The following is a 20,890-nucleotide window of genomic DNA, read 5'->3' on the forward strand; positions in this document are numbered from 1 at the left end:
AAGCCTGCCGGCACTGGGGTGGGGTTCGCCCTCGAACACAAGTAATCAGATCCTGCCCCATCAGGGTGCCTGCCCGCTGCTGTCCCCATACACTGGTACTGCAGCAGGTCATCACAAATCATAAAGGTCACCATCTTGCCCCCAAAGGGGACACTCCCGGCTTGCTCCCCTCGGTGGGCCACTCCCGCCCTCCCTCACCAGGCAGCTGCCTTAGCCTGGTCCCAGGAATCCAGCCCACCAAGACCTGAAGGCAGGCAGGCAGGCCGAGGAATATCATTTCCTGATGTGTTTGCTGACCACATATCACCCAAACCAGGACTGTTGTGAAAACGGAAGGGGGTCTAATTCACTGGAAAACAGGCATAAGCTGGGACTGCCCAGGTAAAGGATGAATGGCCACCCTACCGACAGGCCCCCTGCTCTGAACTGGCCCAGTCCTGCCACTCCGGACCTTCCAAACATTCCCTGTCAGCGGCAAAGATTTCAGATCGTATTTCCCATCTCTGCCACTTCCCACTCTCCAAGGCCTTGCAGCATCTTGCTTATATATTTTTAGGCCTTAATAATATTGGGGACCTGTGCTACTGGGGTTGGGAGTTGGGAATGATGCCCCCTCCAAATCACTGATAGGAACTGGCTGTCTAAGGCTTCTGGTGTTGAGCCCCAGGCTTTCTGGCTTCTTGAGCCCAATCCCCAAATCATCGCTGCCTGGGTCTAAGCAGAAAAGGAAGCCTGATTCGCAGTCTCCCACCCAAAACTTGCCAAAGCTTTTTCCCCCAAGCCTCCTAAAAGCTAAAGGCCAGAGCCAGAGAGAAATGAACCATCAAGCCCTCATCCCTGCCCTTGGGCAATAATGCAAAGCACTGTCTGGTACCTTCTCCACCTGCTGTGTAGGCACATTCCTGGTCCCACCTTCCATGCTAGGAGCCCCAGGAATCAGCTCTTGGGGTGGCAACCGGTGGACTTGTAGCTGAAGAGAGCAACCGATGGTGCCCTGCACCCCCACCCAGACAGCCCTTCCCGAGGGCCTGATGCAATCCCAGCCACCCCAAGGTGGGTTCTGGGTCAGATCGAATGCCCCACCCCTTGCTTTCAGAACCTGCTCAGTAGGCCATGCTTGTAAAACGGCTTTAAATAAGTCTTGCCAAAGCAGAGTACCAGATAGCAGAAACCCAGGCTCCAGGCCCTCAAAGGCCCTCCTCTCCTCCCTCCTCCCCTCCCCACCCAACGGCAAGCAGCCCACAGCACCCTGGGAAACAGGCCCACCCTTGATCTTCCTGGGGCCAGTGCTCCTCGGTAGCTGTCCATCCCTCTGTCTTCTGGGAACAAAGGCTCCTCTGTGTCTTGAGTCAGGCTGCCTAAGTCCGGCTTCATCCCTCCCACCCCCATGAAAAACAAGTACTGGAATCCGACCCCCTGGAGTAGAGCTGTCAGAACCCGGGGCTCAGGACGGGGCATTCCAATGGGCCCCTGAGTAGGCATAGGAGATGGGGTGGCGGGTCCCAGGCCTCACGGTGAACGTGTTGATGGGGTTTCCATAGTGGGGGGTGCTGCGGGGAGACCTGGCGGGAGCAGAAGAGAAGTAAGGTGAATCTTTGCAGCTAGTTAACCAACAGCCCTCCTAGCACCCCCAGGGCATAAGAGGAAAGGATGCAGCTCAGGGTTATGGGTTCTGCCCCACAAGCCCCGGGCTCAGCAACCCAGGTGGGCACCAGTCCACCAGTACTGGTTGGCCAGATGCAGGGCCCGGCGACCGCCCCACCCCCACCCCCACCCAGTCCAGCCCTGGTGGCCACAGAGTACTACCTAATACCTGTCTACTCAGGACCCTTCACTCGGAGCTTGGCTCTGGATCCTGTGTGGTTGGGAAATCCCCACATCTGAGGACCACTCAGATCTCCCTCCCCCCACACTTGGCCTGAGGCCCTGGGACTGGCGGTGGGGGCCTGGTGAGGGCAGCAGGATGGGGAAAGAGATTGGGGGGACGCCCCTGCAGGTAAAATGAGCCTCCCCCTGCTCTGGGCCCTGACAGCCGGAGCGGAGAACACATGTGCCCTGGTGCCCAGACCTGGCCCAGACGGCAGTGCCTGCAGTTCCCGCTCACCTGCCGGTAGCCGAGCCCAGGGCGTGGTCGCCGCCGGGCGCCTTGTACTTGGCCTCCCCGCGGGGGGCGCCCTCCAGGGACATCCTCCGTCCTCGCAGGCCGCCGGGGGCCGCTCGGCCCGCCGAGTTGACGCGACGCATCTCGGGCCCCCCGGGCTGCGGCCCGAAGCAGTTGGGGGAGCTGAGGCTGCGGCCCGTGCCGCTGCGGGGCACCCCGGGGCCCCGGTCGGGCTCCCCGACGTACAGGCGCTTCTTGATGAGCGAGCGGCCCCCGGCCGAGAAGCGCTGCAGGCCGCCGCCCCCCGAGTAGCGCTCGGCCGCCAGAAAGGGGCGCGTGTCCAGGGGCTGCCCCAAGTCTGAGAACTTGTTCCGGTGAGGGGAGCCCTGGCGGCCCAGGTACTGGAAGGCCGGGGCTGGAGGCTCAGGGTCATTGCTGAACTCTGGCGGTGGGGGGATGACCTCGAAGCTGAACTTCTCCTCCTCCCTCTTGTAGGAAGGAGAGGAAGGGGACGAGAAGGACTTGGGTGGCAGGCGACCCTGGGGGAGGCTGGAGGACGCTGACCTTTCCCAGGCCGCAGGCGCCTGGGGCGCAGCCTTGGTCCATTTGTGCCCTTGGCTTGGCTCTGGGTCCTCTGGGTCTCTGTTCCACTGGGCCTTCCACGGACTGGGCAGGGTGGGCAGCGCTGAGGTCAGCTGGGGCTCCTTCTCGGCCTCTGTGGGTAACTTGGGGACCACAGTGAAGGAGTTGGGCTGGCCCTCCTTGGGGAAGATGCTGTCAGAGCCTGCCTGGGGCTGGCCACGGAGACTCCCTGGCAGGGAGGACCGCCCCAGGCCAGCCCCTCGGGACCGCCCCTTCTGTGCCCTCTGCCTGGCTGCAAGGAGCAGGGCCATTGGGGAGCCCTGCTCCACCACCTCCCCGGTCACGGGGTGCCTGAGGAGCCCATCGGCAGGCTGGGCTGAGGCTGGGGGCCTGGCTGGCAGCCCCTGGGGCTCCTTCACCTCCGAGGCAGCCTCCTGGCTGAGGCTGTTCTGGCTGCGATGGGGCTTGTAGAGAAATGTCACATCTCCTCTACCCGGGGATCTCTTTGGTGGGAGGGCTGGAGATGAGAGGGCTCCCTGTGGAGGAGGCTCCCTGGCCTCGGAGGCGCACCGTTCTGCCTCTGGCTGGGAAGGCACTGCAAATTCTGGAACTTCTGGTTTCTTCCACTGCTCAGCTGGGGCTAGGTTCTTCCCTGCTATCGTTCGAGATGATGTGGTGGGCACAGTTGTGGCTGCAGATGGTGTGGCTGGCCCAGGCACAGCTTTGGGTGGTGTGGCTGGCCCAGGTGTGTCCTTGGGTGGTGTGGCTGGCCCAGGTGTGTCCTTGGGTGGTGTGGCTGGCCCAGGCACAGCTTTGGGTGGTGTGGCTGGCCCAGGTGTGTCCTTGGGTGGCGTGGCTGGCCCAGGCACAGCTTTGGGTGGTGTGGCTGGCCCAGGTGTGTCCTTGGGTGGTGTGGCTAGCCTAGGCACAGCTTTGGGTGGTGTGGCTGGCCCAGGTGTGTCCTTGGGTGGTGTGGCTAGCCCAGGCACAGCTTTGGGTGGTGTGGCTGGCCCAGGTGTGTCCTTGGGTGGTGTGGCTAGCCCAGGCACAGCTTTGGGTGGTGTGGCTGGCCCAGGTGTGTCCTTGGGTGGTGAGGCTGGCCCAGGCATGGCCTTGGACTGGTGTGGTGTGGTTGGCAGAGGGGTGGGAGATAGTGGCGACATATTCTTGGCCACAGGCTTAGAGAATTGGCCATTATCGGCTCTGTTTTCAAAGATTCTTCCTCCTTCTAGCCGAGGTTTAGGAGGCAGAGACCCTACGCTGGGCTTGGATTCCTTTTCTGCGGAGGAGAGCCGAGCCTCCAGCTCATTCCGGATCTGCTGGACACTGCGGGTCGGAGAGTCCTCCGGGATGTAGTCCACAGGTGGCAGGGCCAGGCTGGCGGCAGTCTCTCTCTCTGGACAGGGACTCTTCCCAGGACCCCTTGGGGGGATCTCCTTCTCCGGAAGGCTGGGGCCCTTCTTGCCTTCCTTTCCCTGAGAGGCTGCTGTTGGGCCCGGCCTGTGACTGATGGAGGGGTCCTCTCTCTTGGAGCCAAAGAGGTAGGCTGCCAGCTCGCTCCGAAGCTTTGCCATCTGACCGGGATCCCGCCAGTCCACAGGCTCTGAAGAGGCTGCGTCCTCTGGGCTGGGAGGGTTGGGTTTGGGTTTGGGGAGAGGAGAGCTGGACTTGGGGCTTTTCATAAACCTGGCAGGTGGAGGGGCCGCCTTCTCAGCAGAGGGCAGAGGAGGGGCAGCTGGGGGAAGGGGAGGTGCTGGGGGAGGGAGTGGGGGTGCTGGGGGAGGGAGTGGGGGTGCTGGGGGAGGGAGCTGGGGTGTGGGGAGGAGCAGGGGAGAGTTTGGGGGTGGAGCTTCAGTTTGTTCCTTTGTCCTGGTCTGGGACTGGCTCAGCCTCGGGCTGGCAGGCGCCACAGTCCTGGGCTCCCAGGGGCGATCGGGTTCAGGGGCCCTGTCTGGGTAGACCTGAGATGCGGGGCGGATGTGGAAGCTGGGAGGCAGTGGGGGTTGGCCGGGAGCCTTCTTGGTGGCCCCTTCTTCCTCTGGAGGAGCCCCTTGTGCTTCCTGACCCGGGATGGATGAAGTCCTGACTGGGGTTGGGGGAGGCACCTTGAATGAACGGGGGAAGGTGAGGTGGGGCTCTGGTTTAGGTCCCAGCTGGCTCCCCTTTGGCTCAGCAGGGCTCCTGGGGGGGCTGGTTCCTGGGGCCTCTGGCTGCTTGCCATTCAGTGCTACCTCTGATTTCCACTTGGTGACAGTCGCAGGGGGATAGAGGTCAGTTCTCATAGTGTGAGGAGACACTGGAGCTGGGGGTGCTGGGGCTGGCATAGGGGGTGGGGGTGGGGCTACAAAGGCCAAGGGTGGGGCTGGGGGAATGAAATCAGGAGGGGTGGGAGTGGATGGGGGGGATAGGGCCCCTGATACTGGGGGTGGGGGTGGGGCCATGCTGGGTGGGGGTGGGGGCTCCAGCAGCAGGACGGGTGGTGAGGAAGCCATGGGTAGTGGAAAAGGTGGTGAATCCCCTCGAGGTTGCGAGGTGTCTGGGGGTGGCCCTGGGGGTGGCCCTGGGGCTGGGCCTGGGGGAGGTGGGGGGATGGGTGGGTCCTGGCCATAGTGCCCAGGCCTTAGGTCTCCTACAGAGCTGTACAGTCGGAGGTTGCCATTGACTAGTGAGCTGGTCCCTGGAAGGAGGGAGAGACAAAGAGAAGGGGCATGAGGCCGACCAGTCCTGGCAACCTCGGTGTGCCCAGTGGGGTGGGCAACCCAGAAAGTAACTGGGCAGGGACATGTAACTAGAGCTTTCCTCTTGGGCACAAGTGCGGGAGCAGCAAGGTCTCCAGTCTCCTGAGTGACTCTCTTCTTTCTAGGGAAGGACACCTGCCTGGCCCTGGCCCAGCCTCTGGAGACTACTGAACACTCCCCCTTCGCTCCCAAGAGCCATGTTCCGCACTTCCCTGCCGCTCACACTGGCGACCATCCCTTACTGATCGGCCTTCAGCTACCCCCTTGGAGGGCACCGTCTGCCTCTTAAGGGGCCTTGACTGGTACCAAGCCAAAAAGACCGAGGTTCCAATCCCTGCCCTTACCCGATGTGTGGCCTTGGACACACTAATTACCCTTGCTGAGCCTCAGTTTTATCGTTTCTAAAATGGGCATCAGATCAGTGCTCACCTTCCAAAGCTGTTGTGAGGGTTAAATAAGAGAATTCACGCGAAGCCATGTAAAGGGCTTATCGCGGTGCGAGGCCAGGGCAGGCGCTTAAGGAATAGTAACCACTTTGAGCACTACCACCTGGGCTTGACATGTCGGACTGTGTAAGACAGACGGGGATGGGAAGAGGGAGTCGTGGACCAAGGCAGGGGCCTGGAGACAGTTGGGGAGCAACAATTTGTATGTGCAACTCCTGCTTTCTGAAGACCCCAATCTGCCAAGAGCCCAGCTGTCACCCCACAGAAAACTTCTGGCACACTCTGGACTATGGGATGGATGCGGGTGTGTAGAGAGAAGGCTCCAGGACGACCCGGCACTAGAGATGCAGAGCACCCCTGGACCAGCCGCTCACACCCGCCCCTTCTGATCCCAGTCCCAGCTTCTCCCTGGAGTCTGCAGACAGACAGGATTCCCTGGTTGCTTCTGTTAGGGGCACCCCTTCTTCACCTCCTCTCCTTTTTGTTTCTGGCACAGAACACAACAGACCTGGGGAATATGCAGCTCTGAAGGGCTCCTCCAGCTGCCTGACTTCACAACAAAGAACAGAAGAGAGTGGGGAGGGGAAAATTAACATTCACTGACACCCTAACACCCCGTGTTAGGAGCTGGGATACAGCAGTTAAACACACACACACACACACACACACACACACACACAAACCCACACTCTGGCCAGTTTGGCACAGCGGTTGAGCGTCGGCCTGTGGACCAGAGAGTCCCGGGTTCGGTTCCCACTAGGGCCATGTACCACAAAAAAAAAAAAAAAACCCACAAAAATTAGTCAAAATTCTAGCCCTCCTGGACATTATGTTTTTGTGTGTGTGTTCTCTATTTCTTAAAAATATGTTTTTATTGATTTTTTAGAGTGAGAGAGAGAGAAACATCAATGTGAGAGAGAAACATTGATTGGCCACCTCCTGCACGCCCCCTACTGGTGATGGAGCCCTCAACCCGGGCATGTGCCCTGATTGGGAATCGAACTGGGATCTCTCAGTCCACGGGACAACGCTCAATCCACTGAGCCACACCGGTTGGGACTGGACATTGTTTTAATGAGACAATGGGACAGATCATTAGGATTATCACCGCATTAGAGGGTGGGTAATATGAGGAAGAACCCAGGAGGGGTGCTGGAGGTGCAGCTGTGAGTAGGGTGATCAGAGAGGACCTCACTGAGAAGGTGGCATTCGAGCAAAGGGGGAAAGGGGGTGGGCATGAGTGCAGGAGCAGAGCCTCCAGGCGGAGGGAGTACCGTGCAAAGACCCTGGGGGGTGGAGACAGGCCTGGGTACTGAAGGAAGAGCGAGGGGAGTGGCTGGCTGGAGGAGTGTGAGCCGGGACAGAAAGCAGGCTGGGAGGCCAGGTGAGGCCAGATTCTGGTCGTTCTGGTGAGAACCTTTCCTTTGAGTGATGTGGAAAGTCGCTGGCAGATTTCGAGCAAGAGACATGACAAAAGGGACTTACATCCCATCCACTACTGCATTACTCCACCTGCCTGGAGCTCCTTCCCTGCGCGCATTTGAAGATACACAGGTGTCAAGGGTTAAGCGATTTGCCCAAGGGAGCAAAACTAACGTGTAGGGGACCTGGGATCAAAGCCAGGTCTGTCTGACTCCAGGTTCTTTCTCTCACTTCATGCTGCCCTGTTCCTGCTCTGGCCCCAGCCCTATACCACCCTGCCCCCCTCCCCCCCCCCCGGAAGTAGGCCTCTGCCAACCTGGCTCTCCGCAACCCCACCCACAGCAGACAGTGCCAAGAAGCCTGGGGACTTCAGTTTTATCACCAGCTGGGGAGGTGGGCCAGATATTTGGGCCTAAAGAGGAAAGAAAGATGGACAAGCCCCAAGCCCGGGGTCCTCTTACCTGTCACTTCTTTGTCTGCAAAGTCTTCTGGGACAGACGGGGTGGGCACAGCCAGTCCATGGTTCTCCTGGGCATTCTGAAAGAGCAGAGAGATCAGGCACCGAGGGAAAGCAGAGGGGTAACTCTTGGATCACTGCAGTGGCGGTGGCGGGCCCACAGCTTTGTGAGTGAACTGAAGTCCACGAGGGCTCATTGAAAGAGGCGGGTTTCATGATCCGGATGAGATTTGTTCTTATGGTCCGTAAAGACGCCTCAAGTGGGATACAGGTTGGGCTCCTGCAAACCTTGGCTACAGAAATGTCATCAGTGGATCAGTACATAACCTTGTTGTATGCGTGTTTCTGTTTAGAGACACCTTATTTATTTAATTAGTACACTGTTGATTCATTAACACTGAACTCGTGGCCGACAGCATGATAACTCATGTCTGAACGAAGCTTAGCTCACACGCGTCTATTCTCTCTGGGGCACAGAGACTTCCTGCCCTTCGGAGCCTCAGACAGCTCATCGCTATGCTTGGGGGCCATCGGGAACAGCGAGATCACTAACAACTAGCACAGAAACACAAAGCATGGCGCTAAACAGAAATGGACATCGTTTCTAGTATGAGAGCTGAAACAGAACAAGGTGTCATCTTCTCCGATCTCAGCTGGGAATGTGTGCATTAGGTGACTGAAATTTTTTTGAAACGTTTTTATTGATTTTAAAGAGCTAGGAAGGGAGAGGGAGAGAGAGAAACATTGATGAGACAGAGAAACATGGATTGGCTGCCTCCTACACCCCCCTGCTGGGCATGTGTCCTGACCGGGAATCGAACCGGTGACAGATTGGTGCATGGGACAATGCTCAACCACCTGAGCCACACCGGCCAGGGCAGGTGACTGAAATTTTCACCCTTCTACCTCTATGCATGTCCAGAGCATCTCAAATACTGATTTTAGGGTAGCAAATACATTCTAGTGAGTAAGTGAATTTCCAAATATAGAATCCACACATAATGAGAATCAACTGTGTATGAATGAGATCACAATGAAAACAAAACAGAACAAACGAGAAAGCAGCCAAGACTCCGGTGGACGGTGACACGTTCCCAGCGATGCCCGCGGCTCAGCCTCCTGCTCACTCTCGGTTTCCATCAGGGAGTTACAGGAAAACAAGTGAGTACAACGAGCCCGGAGCATTTCCACCACCACTGCAATGCCCTTTGACCGCCAGGCTTCACAGGAGGAATGTGTTTGCACAGCTGTGGGCTTGCACATACTATTTTGCATTCTACTATTTTTCTCCAACCACACATTTCCCTATGTCAACAAAGTCCTCACACCTGTCCTTTGAAGAGTGGAGTGCATGTTACGGCAGCTTTCAAGGTCCTCAGTGACCTGGCCTCACACTTACCGGCCAACTGGCATTCCCCACACACCTGTTACACCCCCTGCATGCTTGACCCACTTCTCCCACCGTCCCCCTCATATAGTTCACACTCAGCCCTGACACTGGTCAGGCTGTCACCCACTTCCCACCCTCCATTCTAACAAGCATACCCCTTGCGCTGTGCTCTAAACACATGATCCCATTCACACCAGGCTACTCGCTCGTGGGCTGATGGTGCTAACCCTCTGGGCTTAATGGCTTAATATACAAGAAGGGGGGGATCAAGGGAGATGGTTCAGAAATAACCACAAGATCCTGGGCTACCAAGGGTCATCTCAGAATTACTCTTTGGTCATCTGGGGACAACAAACACCTTCTTATTCTTAAAGGATTCTGCAGCTGGAATAGCCGAAGTCATCACCTAGTGTCTTCTTCTGCCTCTAGCTGGTGCACACGGCCACCGTACACCTGCTCTCGGCATCTCTCACACCCAGTGGTTCTGACCCAGAGGCAGGTATAGGGCCAGCCCATCCGTGCACACTCGCGTACACACACACACCACCTATGTCTAATCACATCCATTAAGTACGCACACTGATTTTGAAAAGATGGAGGCCATTTGAGAGCTCTGATTATTCATGCTTCGGACTTGCCTGCAGTGTGATGTCCGATGAGCGTGGCGAGGCGGGGTAGGGACGACGATGTTCAACTCTTATTCTGCACCTGTGTGCCAGCCCTGTGCTGGGCACTACCTGTTACCTCAGACCCCTTCACAGAGCCAGGTGCAAACCCAGGCCTCCCAACTTACCTCCCTTACAAATCACCGGGAGCCATTTTCCTCTTATAAAGTGGAGATATTTCCTACTTTGCAGGGTCATTCGGAGAATCCAATCAGATCATATTCCTAACCCAGGAAATCAGTGCTAGGTGAAGGGCTATGCCATCCAATCCTCGCCCCCACAAATAGTTCGGTGAAGGCAGGGCTGGGGGGAGTGGGGAGGAGGGGGTCAATGAGGGGAAGAAGGGAACATCTGTAATACTTTCAACAATAAAAATAAATTAAAAAAATATGCCCTGGCAGTTTTGCTCAGCGGTTAGAGCGTCAGCCTGCGGTCCAGAGAGAGCTGGTTCGGTTCCTGCTAAGGACACGTACCTCGGTTGCAGTTTGTCCCCGGCCCTGGTTGGGTCGTGCAGGTGGCAGCCACTCGACATGTCCCTTTCACATCGATGTTTCTCTCTCTCTCTCTTCCTCTCTCTCCCTTCCACTCTATCAGAACAAAAAATGGAAATATGTCCTTGGGTGAGGATAAAAAATATATATATAAATTTAAAAAATAAAATAAAATAGGAAACAAGCATTGAACAAGCGAAGCGAAGCTGCCTGCACTCCAAGAAGCACCTCTGGGGCACCCTGAGTGTTTAAGTATAATTATGGTGGAGGAGGAGGACGGACAGACTTCATGGGCCGGAGGCAATATGCTCACCCACGCTTTGATCCTAAAGACTCTGGGAAGCATTAGACTCCCAGGACCACAGGATGGAGGTCTGTCTCCTGAGCAGCCTTGGCACAGCAGCCCAGGGAGAGCCCAGGCTTGTTCAGGTCCCACATTGGGGGGTCCCAGGACATACCACCACCTCACCGCAGTGCTTGAGGAGCTGTGGCACCCCACTGTCCCCCACCCCTGGGGCAGGTCCAGCCTCCTCCTTCCAGGAGCCCCCAGGACTGAACAGAACACAGCCCCACCTCTCCAAGCCCCAGCTGGCCCCGCCTCTCCAAGCCCCAGCTGGCCCCGCCTCTCCAAGCCCCAGCTGGCCCGCTCCATCCCACTCTCGCCACACGGGCTCTGTCCCTACTTCCACTTTGTATAAGAGAAGGCAAATACAAATTCATTTTAAAATTAGTCCTAGAAAAACAGACCCAGAAGGTGAGCTCCCCTCATTCACCACAGGACACAGGCAGCTGGCATCGAGGGCACTGGTGGAGGGTGGCGTGTTTCAGGGTGCACATGCACAGGTGTAGACAGCGTCCATCCCCGTGGGTGCTGAGTTCCCTGACTTGCCCCTCAGCCTCAGAGAACCGAGGGAAAGAGGAGGGCTTGGAGGTGACACCCAAATGCAGAGCATGATCGTGGACTGGATCCCGGATGGGAGGGTATGCCGTAAGGACCTTAATGGGATGATCAGCTGTGATCGAATATATATTACGGTGTACAGTGATACCTCGGTTCTCGAACATAATTCGTTCCAGGAGGACGGTCGAGAACCAAATTGTTCGAGAACCGAAGCAATGAAACCCAATAGGAAATAATGGAAACTGGATTAATTCGTTCCAAGCCCCAGAAAATGCCTATTTACTGGCCTAATTTGTATATAATATGTAGAAAAACATAAGTCTCAACAAGAAATAAAAGTGTACAGTATGTCTAAGGGTTCAATTCAGTGTAAAGCGTGACTCTCTCCACAAAGCGTGACTCTCTCTGCACTCACACTGATGACGCGAGCAAGGCGCGCTGGGCCGAATGAACGCCATTCGGCTCAACTCGGCTCATCTCGGAAGTTCGAGTTCCAAATATTTGTTCGGATTCCGAGACAAAAGTTTCTCGAATCTCCTGGTCGAATACCGATTTGGTCGAGAACCGAGGCGTTCGAGAACCGAGGTATCACTGTATTAGGTAATAGTATCGCATCAGCATTAAGTTCCTGGATTTGATCCCTGTGCAGAGAAGCCTGTGTTCTTAGGTCGTGTACACTGAAGTATTTAGGAGTACCGGGAGTGATGTCGCAATTGACTCCAGTGGTCCGGGAAGAAACAGTGTGTACATACAGAGTGAGGGGGAGCGGAGGGAGCCCATGTGGCAAAGCGGTGGATCTGAGTGAAGGTCTAGGAAGTTCTCTGAGCTAATCTTGTAACTTTTCTGCACATTAGGACTGATTAGAGAGAAAAAGTTACTTAATGCCACTGAATCGTACATTTAAAAATGGTTAAAACGGTAAGTTTTATGTCATGTGTATCTTAACAAATTTTTTTTTTTTTTTTTTTTTTTATCCTCACCCAAGGACGTTTTTCCATTTTTTTTTGTTCAGGTAGAGTGGGAGGGAGAGAGAGGAACAGAGAGAGAGAGAGAAACATCGATGTGAAGGGACACATCGAGTGGTTGCCACCCGCACAACCGACCAGGGCCGGGGACAAACTGCAACCGAGGTACGTGCCCTTAGCGGGAACCGAACCCGGGTCTCTCAGGACCGCAGGCCGACACTCTAACCGCTGAGCCAAACCGGCCAGGGCTTAACAAATTTTTTTAAAAATTTTTTTATTGATTTTTAGAAAGAGAGGAAGAGAGCCCTGGCCGGTTTGGCTCAGCAGTTAGAGCATCGGCCCGCGGTCCAGAGAGACCCAGGTTCGGTTCCCGCTAAAGGCATGTACCTAGGTTGTGGTTTGTCCCCAACCCTGGTTGGGGCGTGTGAGTGGCAACCAGTCGATGTGTCTCTCTCACATCAATGTTTCTCTCTCTCTCTTCCCCCCTTTCTCTCTCCTGCTCTGTCTGAAGACAAATGCAGAAAAAAGAAAGAAAGAGAGGAAGGGAGAGAGAGAGAGAGAGAAACATCCATATGAGAGCAAACATTGATCGGCTGCTTCCTGCACGCCCCCTGCAGGGGATCGAGCCCACAACCCTGGCATGTGCCCCTGACCGGGAATCGAACCAGCCGCCTTTCAGTGCACGGTGCCCAACCAACTGAGCCACACCATCCAGGGTTGTATCTTACAAATTTTAAAAAGTTAAATAAAACAATGACAACAATATCGAACAAGGAAGTGTTGGGGAGACTTGGAGCTTATCCATCCACTGGTCATCAATCTTCACATGCCCTCTCCCCCTACCCCATACTCCCAATTTTTTTTTTTGGTAGTTGTTGTTAATTTTCACCTGAGGATATTTTCCCACTGATTTTCAGAGAGAGTGGAAGAGAGGAAGGGAGGGAGAGAGAAAAAAAACATCGATGTGAGAGAGACACATTGATTAGTTGCCTCCTGCATGACCCTGACGGGGCTGAGGATTGAACCTGTGACCCAGGTATGTGCCCTTGACCAGAATCAAACCCTCGAGCCTTCGGCCTGAAGGCTGATGCCCTAACCACTGAGTGAAATGGGCTAGGGCCATACTCCCAACCTTCACCATGGGAACAGCTACTATTTTCCTCGCACTCACTGTACCAGGTGCTCTTTCTGCGTTTTCCATTTCTTAAACTCTTAACTTTTCACAATGACCCAATGAAATAGGTGCTGTTATTGACACCTCCAATTTACAGATGAGGAAACTGAGGCACAGAGAGGCTAAGTGACTTGTCCAAGCCTCTCTTCCCAGGCACCTGGTCCTCACCCGCACACCCAGCCTGTCATAAAGCTGTCTTTGGAAACGACACAGGTTGCTCGCCTCTCTGTCCCGTGTTCTTTTTATCACTCATTCACTCATCCGGGAGGTTATTCCCTCAACAAATATTTGTTCAATTGCCAGTCTGCCAGGCGTGTACAAAGAATCGGCCGTTGCCCTGGTTGGTTTGACTCAGCAGTTAGAGCGTCGGCCCGCAGACCAAAGAGTAGCAGGTTCAGTTCTGGTCAAGGACACGTACCTCAGTTGCGGTTTGGTCCCTGGCCTGGTTGGGGTCGTGTGGGAGGCAACCAGTGGATGTGTCTCTCTCATATCGATGTTTCTCTCTCTCTCTCTTTTCCCCCCTTCCTCCCTCCCACTCTATCTGAAGTTAAATGGAAAAATAGGGTGAGGATTAAAAAAAAAAAACATGCCCTGGCCGGTTTGGCTCAGTGGTTAGAGCGTCGGCCTGTGGACCAGAGAGACCCGGGTTAGGTTCCCACTAAGGGTGTGTACCTCGGTTGCAGTTTGTCCTCGGCCCTGGCTGGGATCATGTGGGTGGTGACCAGTCGATGTGTCCCCCCCCCCCCCCAACGCTCTATCTGAAAATAAATGCAAAAATGTCCTCGGGTGAGGATAATAAAAAAAAAAGAATTGGCCATCACCAGACCCACAAGTAGGCGGGCTGCAGCAGCCTGACTTAATTTCTGTCCCCTGTGTGTGCCTCCCCTGTGCGTGTGATTACAGCTGACACTGGTCAGGTGCCTAGGACGTGCGAGGTACCTATCTGAGTACTTCACATTTAGCAACCCACTTAGTCTTCCCAGTAACCGTAAGAGTCAGGTTATTGTTTTCATTCTGTAGATGGAGAGAGGAACAGAGAGGCTAAGTGCACTACCCAAGGCCACACAGCTATCAAGTGGCAGGGCCAACATTGGAACCTCAGAGTTTTCCCTCTTTGCCATTACAACACTGGCCCACACTCTTCCTCCGGGAAAAATCACGCCCATGGGAGACGACCGTAGCCTTTGCTGCCCCAGTCCAGGCCACTTGTGGGTGGTGGCCGATTCTTTGTACATGCCTGGCACAGACTGGCAATCGAACAAATGTTTGTTGAGTGAATAACCTCCCGGATGAGTGAATGAGTGGTAGAAAGAATGCAGGACAGAGGCGGACAATGTGACTCGTGCCAGCCCCATCATCCATTACCTCGGAGCAAGTCACCTTTCTCTCTGGGCTGCTTGCCTCTGCTGTTAGCCCTGTCTCAGGATCCCTGCAACCACGCTGATCGGGGGTCTAGGCCCGTAAGGTGTCCCGTCTGTGACATGGCTCACCTATGCCATGTGGGGGTGGCCTGGACACTCAGGGCCACCCCTTGAGGACAGGGTGCTGGGACAGCATCTGTATTGTTTCCGGCTAGATCCCTGTCTCCAGAGAGGGAAAGGAGCAGGTGGGCAAAGGGAGGAGGAGGTCTGGGAGGAGGAGTCCCTGAAGCCACAGGTGAGGCCAGGGGGCAGGGCCTGGCCTGAGGTCACTGCTGGCTTCAGACAGGACTCCAACTGCTGCAAAATGAGTCGCAGAGCTGGCTGGGCCCCTCCCTCGGCGCGCTAGCCCTGGGAAAGTGACAGGCCTGCTGCTCCCTGCAAGAGCCGGCATGCTTCTCAGACACTCAGGACAGGGAAGTGAGCTCCCCAGAGTGGCAGCCCCACATGGCCACAGAGAGGAGCACCACCCTGTGGGCAAGGAAACTCTGAGAACATGCAAACGAGCACCTGAGCGCCTCTGTGGGCTCCCAGCAGCCATGGCCACCGCCACTCCCTGCCCTGCAGCCACTGAGCAGCCCTTGCTCAATGCCAGGGGCAGAGTCCTGCCCTGGGCCGGGTGGGGCCCTCCACCTGAAACTGGGCCTCAGCCCCTCCCAGTCCTTACACCCCGACCGCGCCCAGAAGCTAAGGTCATGGGTCACCTCACACAGGGGCAAAAGCCAGCTCCCAGCGCCGCCCAGCAGCCCTGTCAAAGCCACCACAGCCTGGTAAAGTTACCCAGCAACAATGAGTTGGGGGGAAGCCAAAGACAGAGGTGCCATTCCAAGAATATTTATGTTCATTTTCTTCCTGATACTTCTATTTCTGGTTTCTTAACAATGAACTTTCTTAACAATTCTGTTTCCTTCACAATTAAAAAAATACCCAATACAATAGCAATTTTTAAAGAATTCTTGCAATCAAGTGGAAAGAACACGAACTTTGAAGTCAGGCAGGGCAGATTGGCCGTCTTAAGTGAACTCATTGTCCCAAAGCAATCGCAGGTAGTATCTGACATGTAGTCAGGAATCAATAAGTGTGCCCCTCCCTCGCCTTCTGAGGCTCAGTTTTCTCATCTGTAAAATGGGGACAATCCCACCTTGGTCGGCGGCCGCACACCTGGAGAGCTGCGGAGTTAGCGCGTAGGCATGGCCATCCCCTGGGCTCTCCTCCCCCAGATCCTAGCAAAGTTCGGTGGGTCAGCTGTGGTTCGAGCCCTTGCTCTGGGCACACTCATCTGAAGAGCTGGGTGTTTCCTCCTGGTCGGTGTCAGGTGGAGGGGAAACCCCTACTGCTCTTTGACTATAAACATCTCCGAGTTGAAGAGGAGGAGGAAGGGAGGAAAACACGATTCGATGTTGAGGTTGGTCTCCCCTTAAAAGTTATAGGGGGCCAGAGCCTGCTGCTGACCCCCTGAGGCCCCACCAAGGTGTAGTGAGGCAGGCCTCACCCTGCTGATGGCCCCAGCCCTGCCCCCTTGGCCTCCTGGTGCCTGGGACACACATCCTCATGCCTGGGATTCCTCAAAACCCAGCCAATCCCCGAGGTGGGTCACCAGGGCTGGGCTAATGGGCGACGCATGGCTGGCCTTGGGGAGAGGCCGCTCTGAGTCTTAGCTACACATCGCGGAATGCAAACCACACCGGATTCCTCCTGGAGCCTGGCCGGCGCCCCTCAGGGTGGGGTTCGGAGCTGCAGGGCTTGAGGGAGACCCTGAGCCAGAGTTTAGAGCAGGGCATGGTTGGGGGCACCACTGTAGGCTGGGAAACAGGGGTGTGGGACCCCAGAGTGAAAGCCACCAGGAAACCTGTCCAGGCACCAGGCCCCCAGCTGGGTGAAGCCCAGCCAGGTATTTTCCTGCTTCGAGGGGCAGCGGGAGGGGAGGGGTCGTTCCCCACAGAGCAGCTTCCTGGACTCAGCAGCCGGTGAGCGGTCTGTGAGAGAGCCCAGATGCCCCCAGCCCGGCCTCACCCCTGCCTCAGCTCATCCCCACTCCTGGGCCAGAGAAGACGCCGCCAGTGAGACCATCTTCCTCTGGCCTGCCGCCCCAGAACTGCTAGACCCGGACTGTTCCTCAGCTTCCGGGCGGGGCCCAGAGCAGGCGGGGGCCTGCCCGAGCCGGCCTGACACCTCCCAGGAACAGGCCTGCATGACTCAGAGGGTGGGGTGACCCGGGAGCTCTCACCGCCCGGGGCGCCCCTGGGGACCTGTCTGGCCAGTTTCCCCACACTTGCCACACTGGCATTTAATTTTAATTCCTCACAGGTATCGCCCTGGGGATGGTTTCATTCAGACAGGGGAGGGCGAGGGGGAACCCGGGAGAGTATGACCCTCCCGTGACCAGCTGTTCCAGCCACAGCCCTGCCTTGGGCCCTGGGCCGGCTGCCCCGGGAGGTAGAAGCAAGTGGGCAGAGAGGCTCCTTCCCCCTCAGCGCAGGCCCACGCGGAGCGGACCGGACTAGACGGAGAGGGCACCTGGGCTCGGGTCCCACTGCGGCCTCGCTGCGCTGTGACCAGGCAGACGCTGCCCTCCGGCCCGTGTTCTCATGGAGGGCCGCCCCAGCTCTGAAGCTCGGCGACTGTGACCCAGTTCCCGAGCGCTCTCGGCAGGGCGTGGAGTGGCCCTGTGGCTGCAAGCAGAGCTCTGGGAGTGGCCCTGTGTTGAGGGCCCTGGCTTCTCTGGGGGCCTCCAGACAGCTGACCAGGCCTCCTGCCCCTGGCTCGGGGAGTTGCTTTAACACAGAAAGTCACCGCAGGGGGGGCCGTCCCGAGGATGAGGAGCAGGGACTGGTGCCAGTTACCTGAGGATCAACCAGGTCCCGCCCCAGTCACGGAGGCATCCTGAGGAAGTATTGCTCAGCCCTCTGGACTCCCACCTCCAGCAGAGCGAGGACGCCCAGGGAGGGGCAGAACCACCTGCTGCCGGCCTCACCCCCGTCTGGCCCTCTCCTCCCGCACTGTCCCTTTGCCGGCTCGTGTGGGACACTGTCAGTGAGGGTGCATTTGGAAGACGACCCCGGTCCAGACAGAGTTCAGGAGAAGCGTGGGCCTGGCCGGGCTGTGCCTGGCTTCCTGGGGCTGCGGGGCCCAGGAGGTTCCCTCAATCGTAGGAAGGGAGGTCAGGGAGGGCGAAGTGCGGCTGGTAGGATGGTGCCACCTACCCTGACTGGAAGGAGCTCTCTCCTGGCCAGTGCCCCGCTCCGGCCTCCTGCCCCAGCTGGAAAAAGCAGTGGACTTGCCTAGAGCCTGTGGGAGAGCAGTCAGACCCCTCCACTCCAGAGCAGGTGATGAAAGAGTCTGGGCTGCTCTGTGTCTTGTGACCTGTCAGGAGCCAGAGATGTCCCAGGGACATGGGCCATCAGGCCAAGGGTTCCTAATCCAAAGGTGCCTCACAGCAGGGCTCCGGGGCCCCGAGAGCCCTCTGCTGACAGTGTGGGCAACATCCCACATCCGCGGCCCAGCCTCGTCCTGCTCTCACAGGGTCTACCGCCCGCGGGAGGCAAGAGACCTGGTGCCCAGCGGGCCCAGCGCGCGGGAGAGAGGCAGGCAAGGCGCTCGGGTGGCGCTGGCGGGGAAGATGGGCCGCCAGACAGCGGTGGGCGGGGAGCAGGAGGCCTGGCTGGGACGGGGCCCTGGAGCCTGGTGCAAGGATTCAAATCCCAGCTCTGCCACTTCAAGCTGTGTCACCTTGAACAAGTTACCGCCACCTTCCGTACGTCCCTTTCTCCATCTGCAAACTGGAGATAAACACAGCACTTTCCTGACACTCCCGGGACAGTGCCTGACACACACCTGGAGTAGTGCCTGACACACTCCCGGGACAGTGCCTGACACACTCCCGGGACAGTGCCTGACACACACCTGGAGTAGTGCCTGACACACTCCCGGGACAGTGCCTGACACACTCCCGGGACAGTGCCTGACACACTGCTGGGACAGTGTCTGACACACTCCCGGGACAGTGCCTGACACACTCCTGGAGCAGTGCCTGACACACTCCCAGGATAGTGCCTGACACACTCCTGGAGTAGTGCCTGACACACACCTGGAGTAGTGCCTGACACACTCCCGGGACAGTGCCTGACACACTCCAGGGACAGTGCCTGACACACTCCCGGGACAGTGCCTGACACACACCTGGAGTAGTGCCTGACACACACCTGGAGTAGTGCCTGACACACACACACTCCCTGGACAGTACCTGACACACACCTGGGACAGTGCCTGACACACACCTGGAGCAGTGCCTGACACACTCCCGGGACAGTGCCCGACACACTCTTGGGACAGTGCCTGACACACTCCCGGGACAGTGCCTGACACACTCCTGGGACAGTGCCTGACACACTCCCGGGACAGTGCCCGACACACTCCTGGGACAGTGCCTGACACACTCCCGGGACAGTGCCTGACACACTCCCGGGACAGTGCAAGCTGCTCCAAGCTGCTCCACTTGCCTTTCCCCGTTCAGCCAGCACCGAAGGCACAGAGTGACCTTCCCCCTTGGGGTTCCCTTCCTGCCTCTGTAAAATGAGGCCATGTGGACCTCATGAGCCCCTTTGAGCTGGCGGATCTCGGTGCGTTCATTCCCTCGCCGTGGCCCTCGCCCGTGAGGGGTGTGCGGGGCTGTCCCCAGGCCGGGACTGGCTGAGGCTTGCCTGAAGGAGGCCCCGGGAAGCAGCCTCGAAGGCCAGGCCTGACCAGCCAGCCACGGCCCCTCCAGTGGCTGCTGGACAGGGTCTGCACAGCCCCCGAGTCAGGCCCTGCTTGGCCCAAACTGGATCTACCCTGAGTGTCCAAACCAGAACTGAGGGGAGCAGGAAGGCTGGGCTTGCCCTGGTCACCAAAGGAACCCAGAGTGGGTGAGTGGGGCATATAGGACACCAGCCAATCAGAATAAACTCAGCTGTGCTGCATTAACCCTATAGTTGCTGGTTCAGATCTGGCGGAGAAACCAGGACAGTAGGAGCCGCTCAGAAGCCACAGCCATTTATTTCAATATTTTAACAATCAGAACAAGTATGAGTGTGTCAGCCTTGGGCCCACACCTCTGTGACCTGAGTGTGTGTGCTGGGGGTACCTGAGGGGAGAGACTCTAATTACGTCCAGCAATAGAAAATGTCTAAGGGATTTAGTCCACTTTCATGGGTGCAGTGGCCCCCAGAACAGTTTTATGTGCCTCTGCAAACAAAGGTAGGACTGACTCATTTGCTTATATCTTTTTGTTGTTGGTTGTACCTTCTGTGTTTGTCTATAATGTCTATGAATTGGTTTTATAAGCAGAAAATAAATTATTTAAAGTTGTACTTCCAGAAGTCTGTGTGCTCGGCCCTCCACAGAGGGGCCTTGGGGATACAGCCAGGAGAAGGAACTCAAGGCTCAGTGTGTCCCAGCTAGAATCCCAGGGTCTGGTTGGTGAGGTTAAACACACCAGAAAGAAAACTGCTGATGGAGAGAGAAAGGTGGCTGCCAGGCAGGACCAAGGCGTGAGGTCCCTGAGGTCGAACAGGCCCTGAGGACTCAGACCACAATTTGTACCCCAGTAACAGGACCCACTGACAGACAGGAGAGAACCTAGAGCCTGCGGCGCTGTCCCGGACTAGCCCCTGGCCACGGGCTGCCGCGCACTGGGAACGTTGCTCGTCGGCAGTGGGATGTGCGCTCCGGGCACCGCGCACCGGATCGTGCAGACTCAGTGTGAAAAAAGAATGGAAAACACCTCACTGGTACTTGTCACATTGATTAAATGTTCAAATGATCATCTTTTGAATATACTGGATTAAGTAAAATATGTTGTTATCTATTTCTTTTTTTTTTTATCCTCACCCGAGGACATTTTTTCATTTTTTGTTCAGATAGAGTGGGAGGGAGGGAGAGAGAGAGAAACATCGACGTGAAAAGGACACATCAAGGGGCTGCCTTCCTCACCACCCAACCAGGGCCGGGGACAAACTGCAACCGAGGTACGTGCCCTTAGCGGGAACCGAACCCGGGTCTCTCTGGACCGCAGGCCTGCGCTCTAACCGCTGAGCCAAACCGGCCAGGGGTGTTACCTATTTCTTTAAGGTAGCTGCTAGAAAATTCAAGATTATGAGGCT

At 56.7% G+C, this 20,890-nt stretch overlaps 1 protein-coding gene across 1 annotated transcript in view; it reads right to left on the bottom strand.

The window, feature by feature from the left end:
• Positions 1 to 1,201: 1,201 nt before the first annotated feature.
• Positions 1,202 to 20,890, bottom strand: part of CUNH6orf132 (chromosome unknown C6orf132 homolog) — a 31,381-nt gene continuing 11,692 nt past the window's right edge. Inside the window, exons 3-7 of the mRNA XM_036248680.1 lie at positions 7,751 to 7,826; positions 4,489 to 5,360; positions 3,803 to 4,413; positions 2,105 to 3,562; positions 1,202 to 1,562 (exon numbers count right to left, since the gene is read on the bottom strand). Of these exons, the coding sequence (XP_036104573.1) occupies positions 1,445 to 1,562; positions 2,105 to 3,562; positions 3,803 to 4,413; positions 4,489 to 5,360; positions 7,751 to 7,826 (3,135 nt within the window). The 3' untranslated portion in view covers positions 1,202 to 1,444. The remainder of the gene's footprint in view (positions 1,563 to 2,104; positions 3,563 to 3,802; positions 4,414 to 4,488; positions 5,361 to 7,750; positions 7,827 to 20,890) is intronic.

This window comes from Molossus molossus, unplaced genomic scaffold (genome assembly GCF_014108415.1).
Source record: "Molossus molossus isolate mMolMol1 unplaced genomic scaffold, mMolMol1.p scaffold_m16_p_8, whole genome shotgun sequence".
NCBI lineage: Eukaryota > Metazoa > Chordata > Mammalia > Chiroptera > Molossidae > Molossus > Molossus molossus.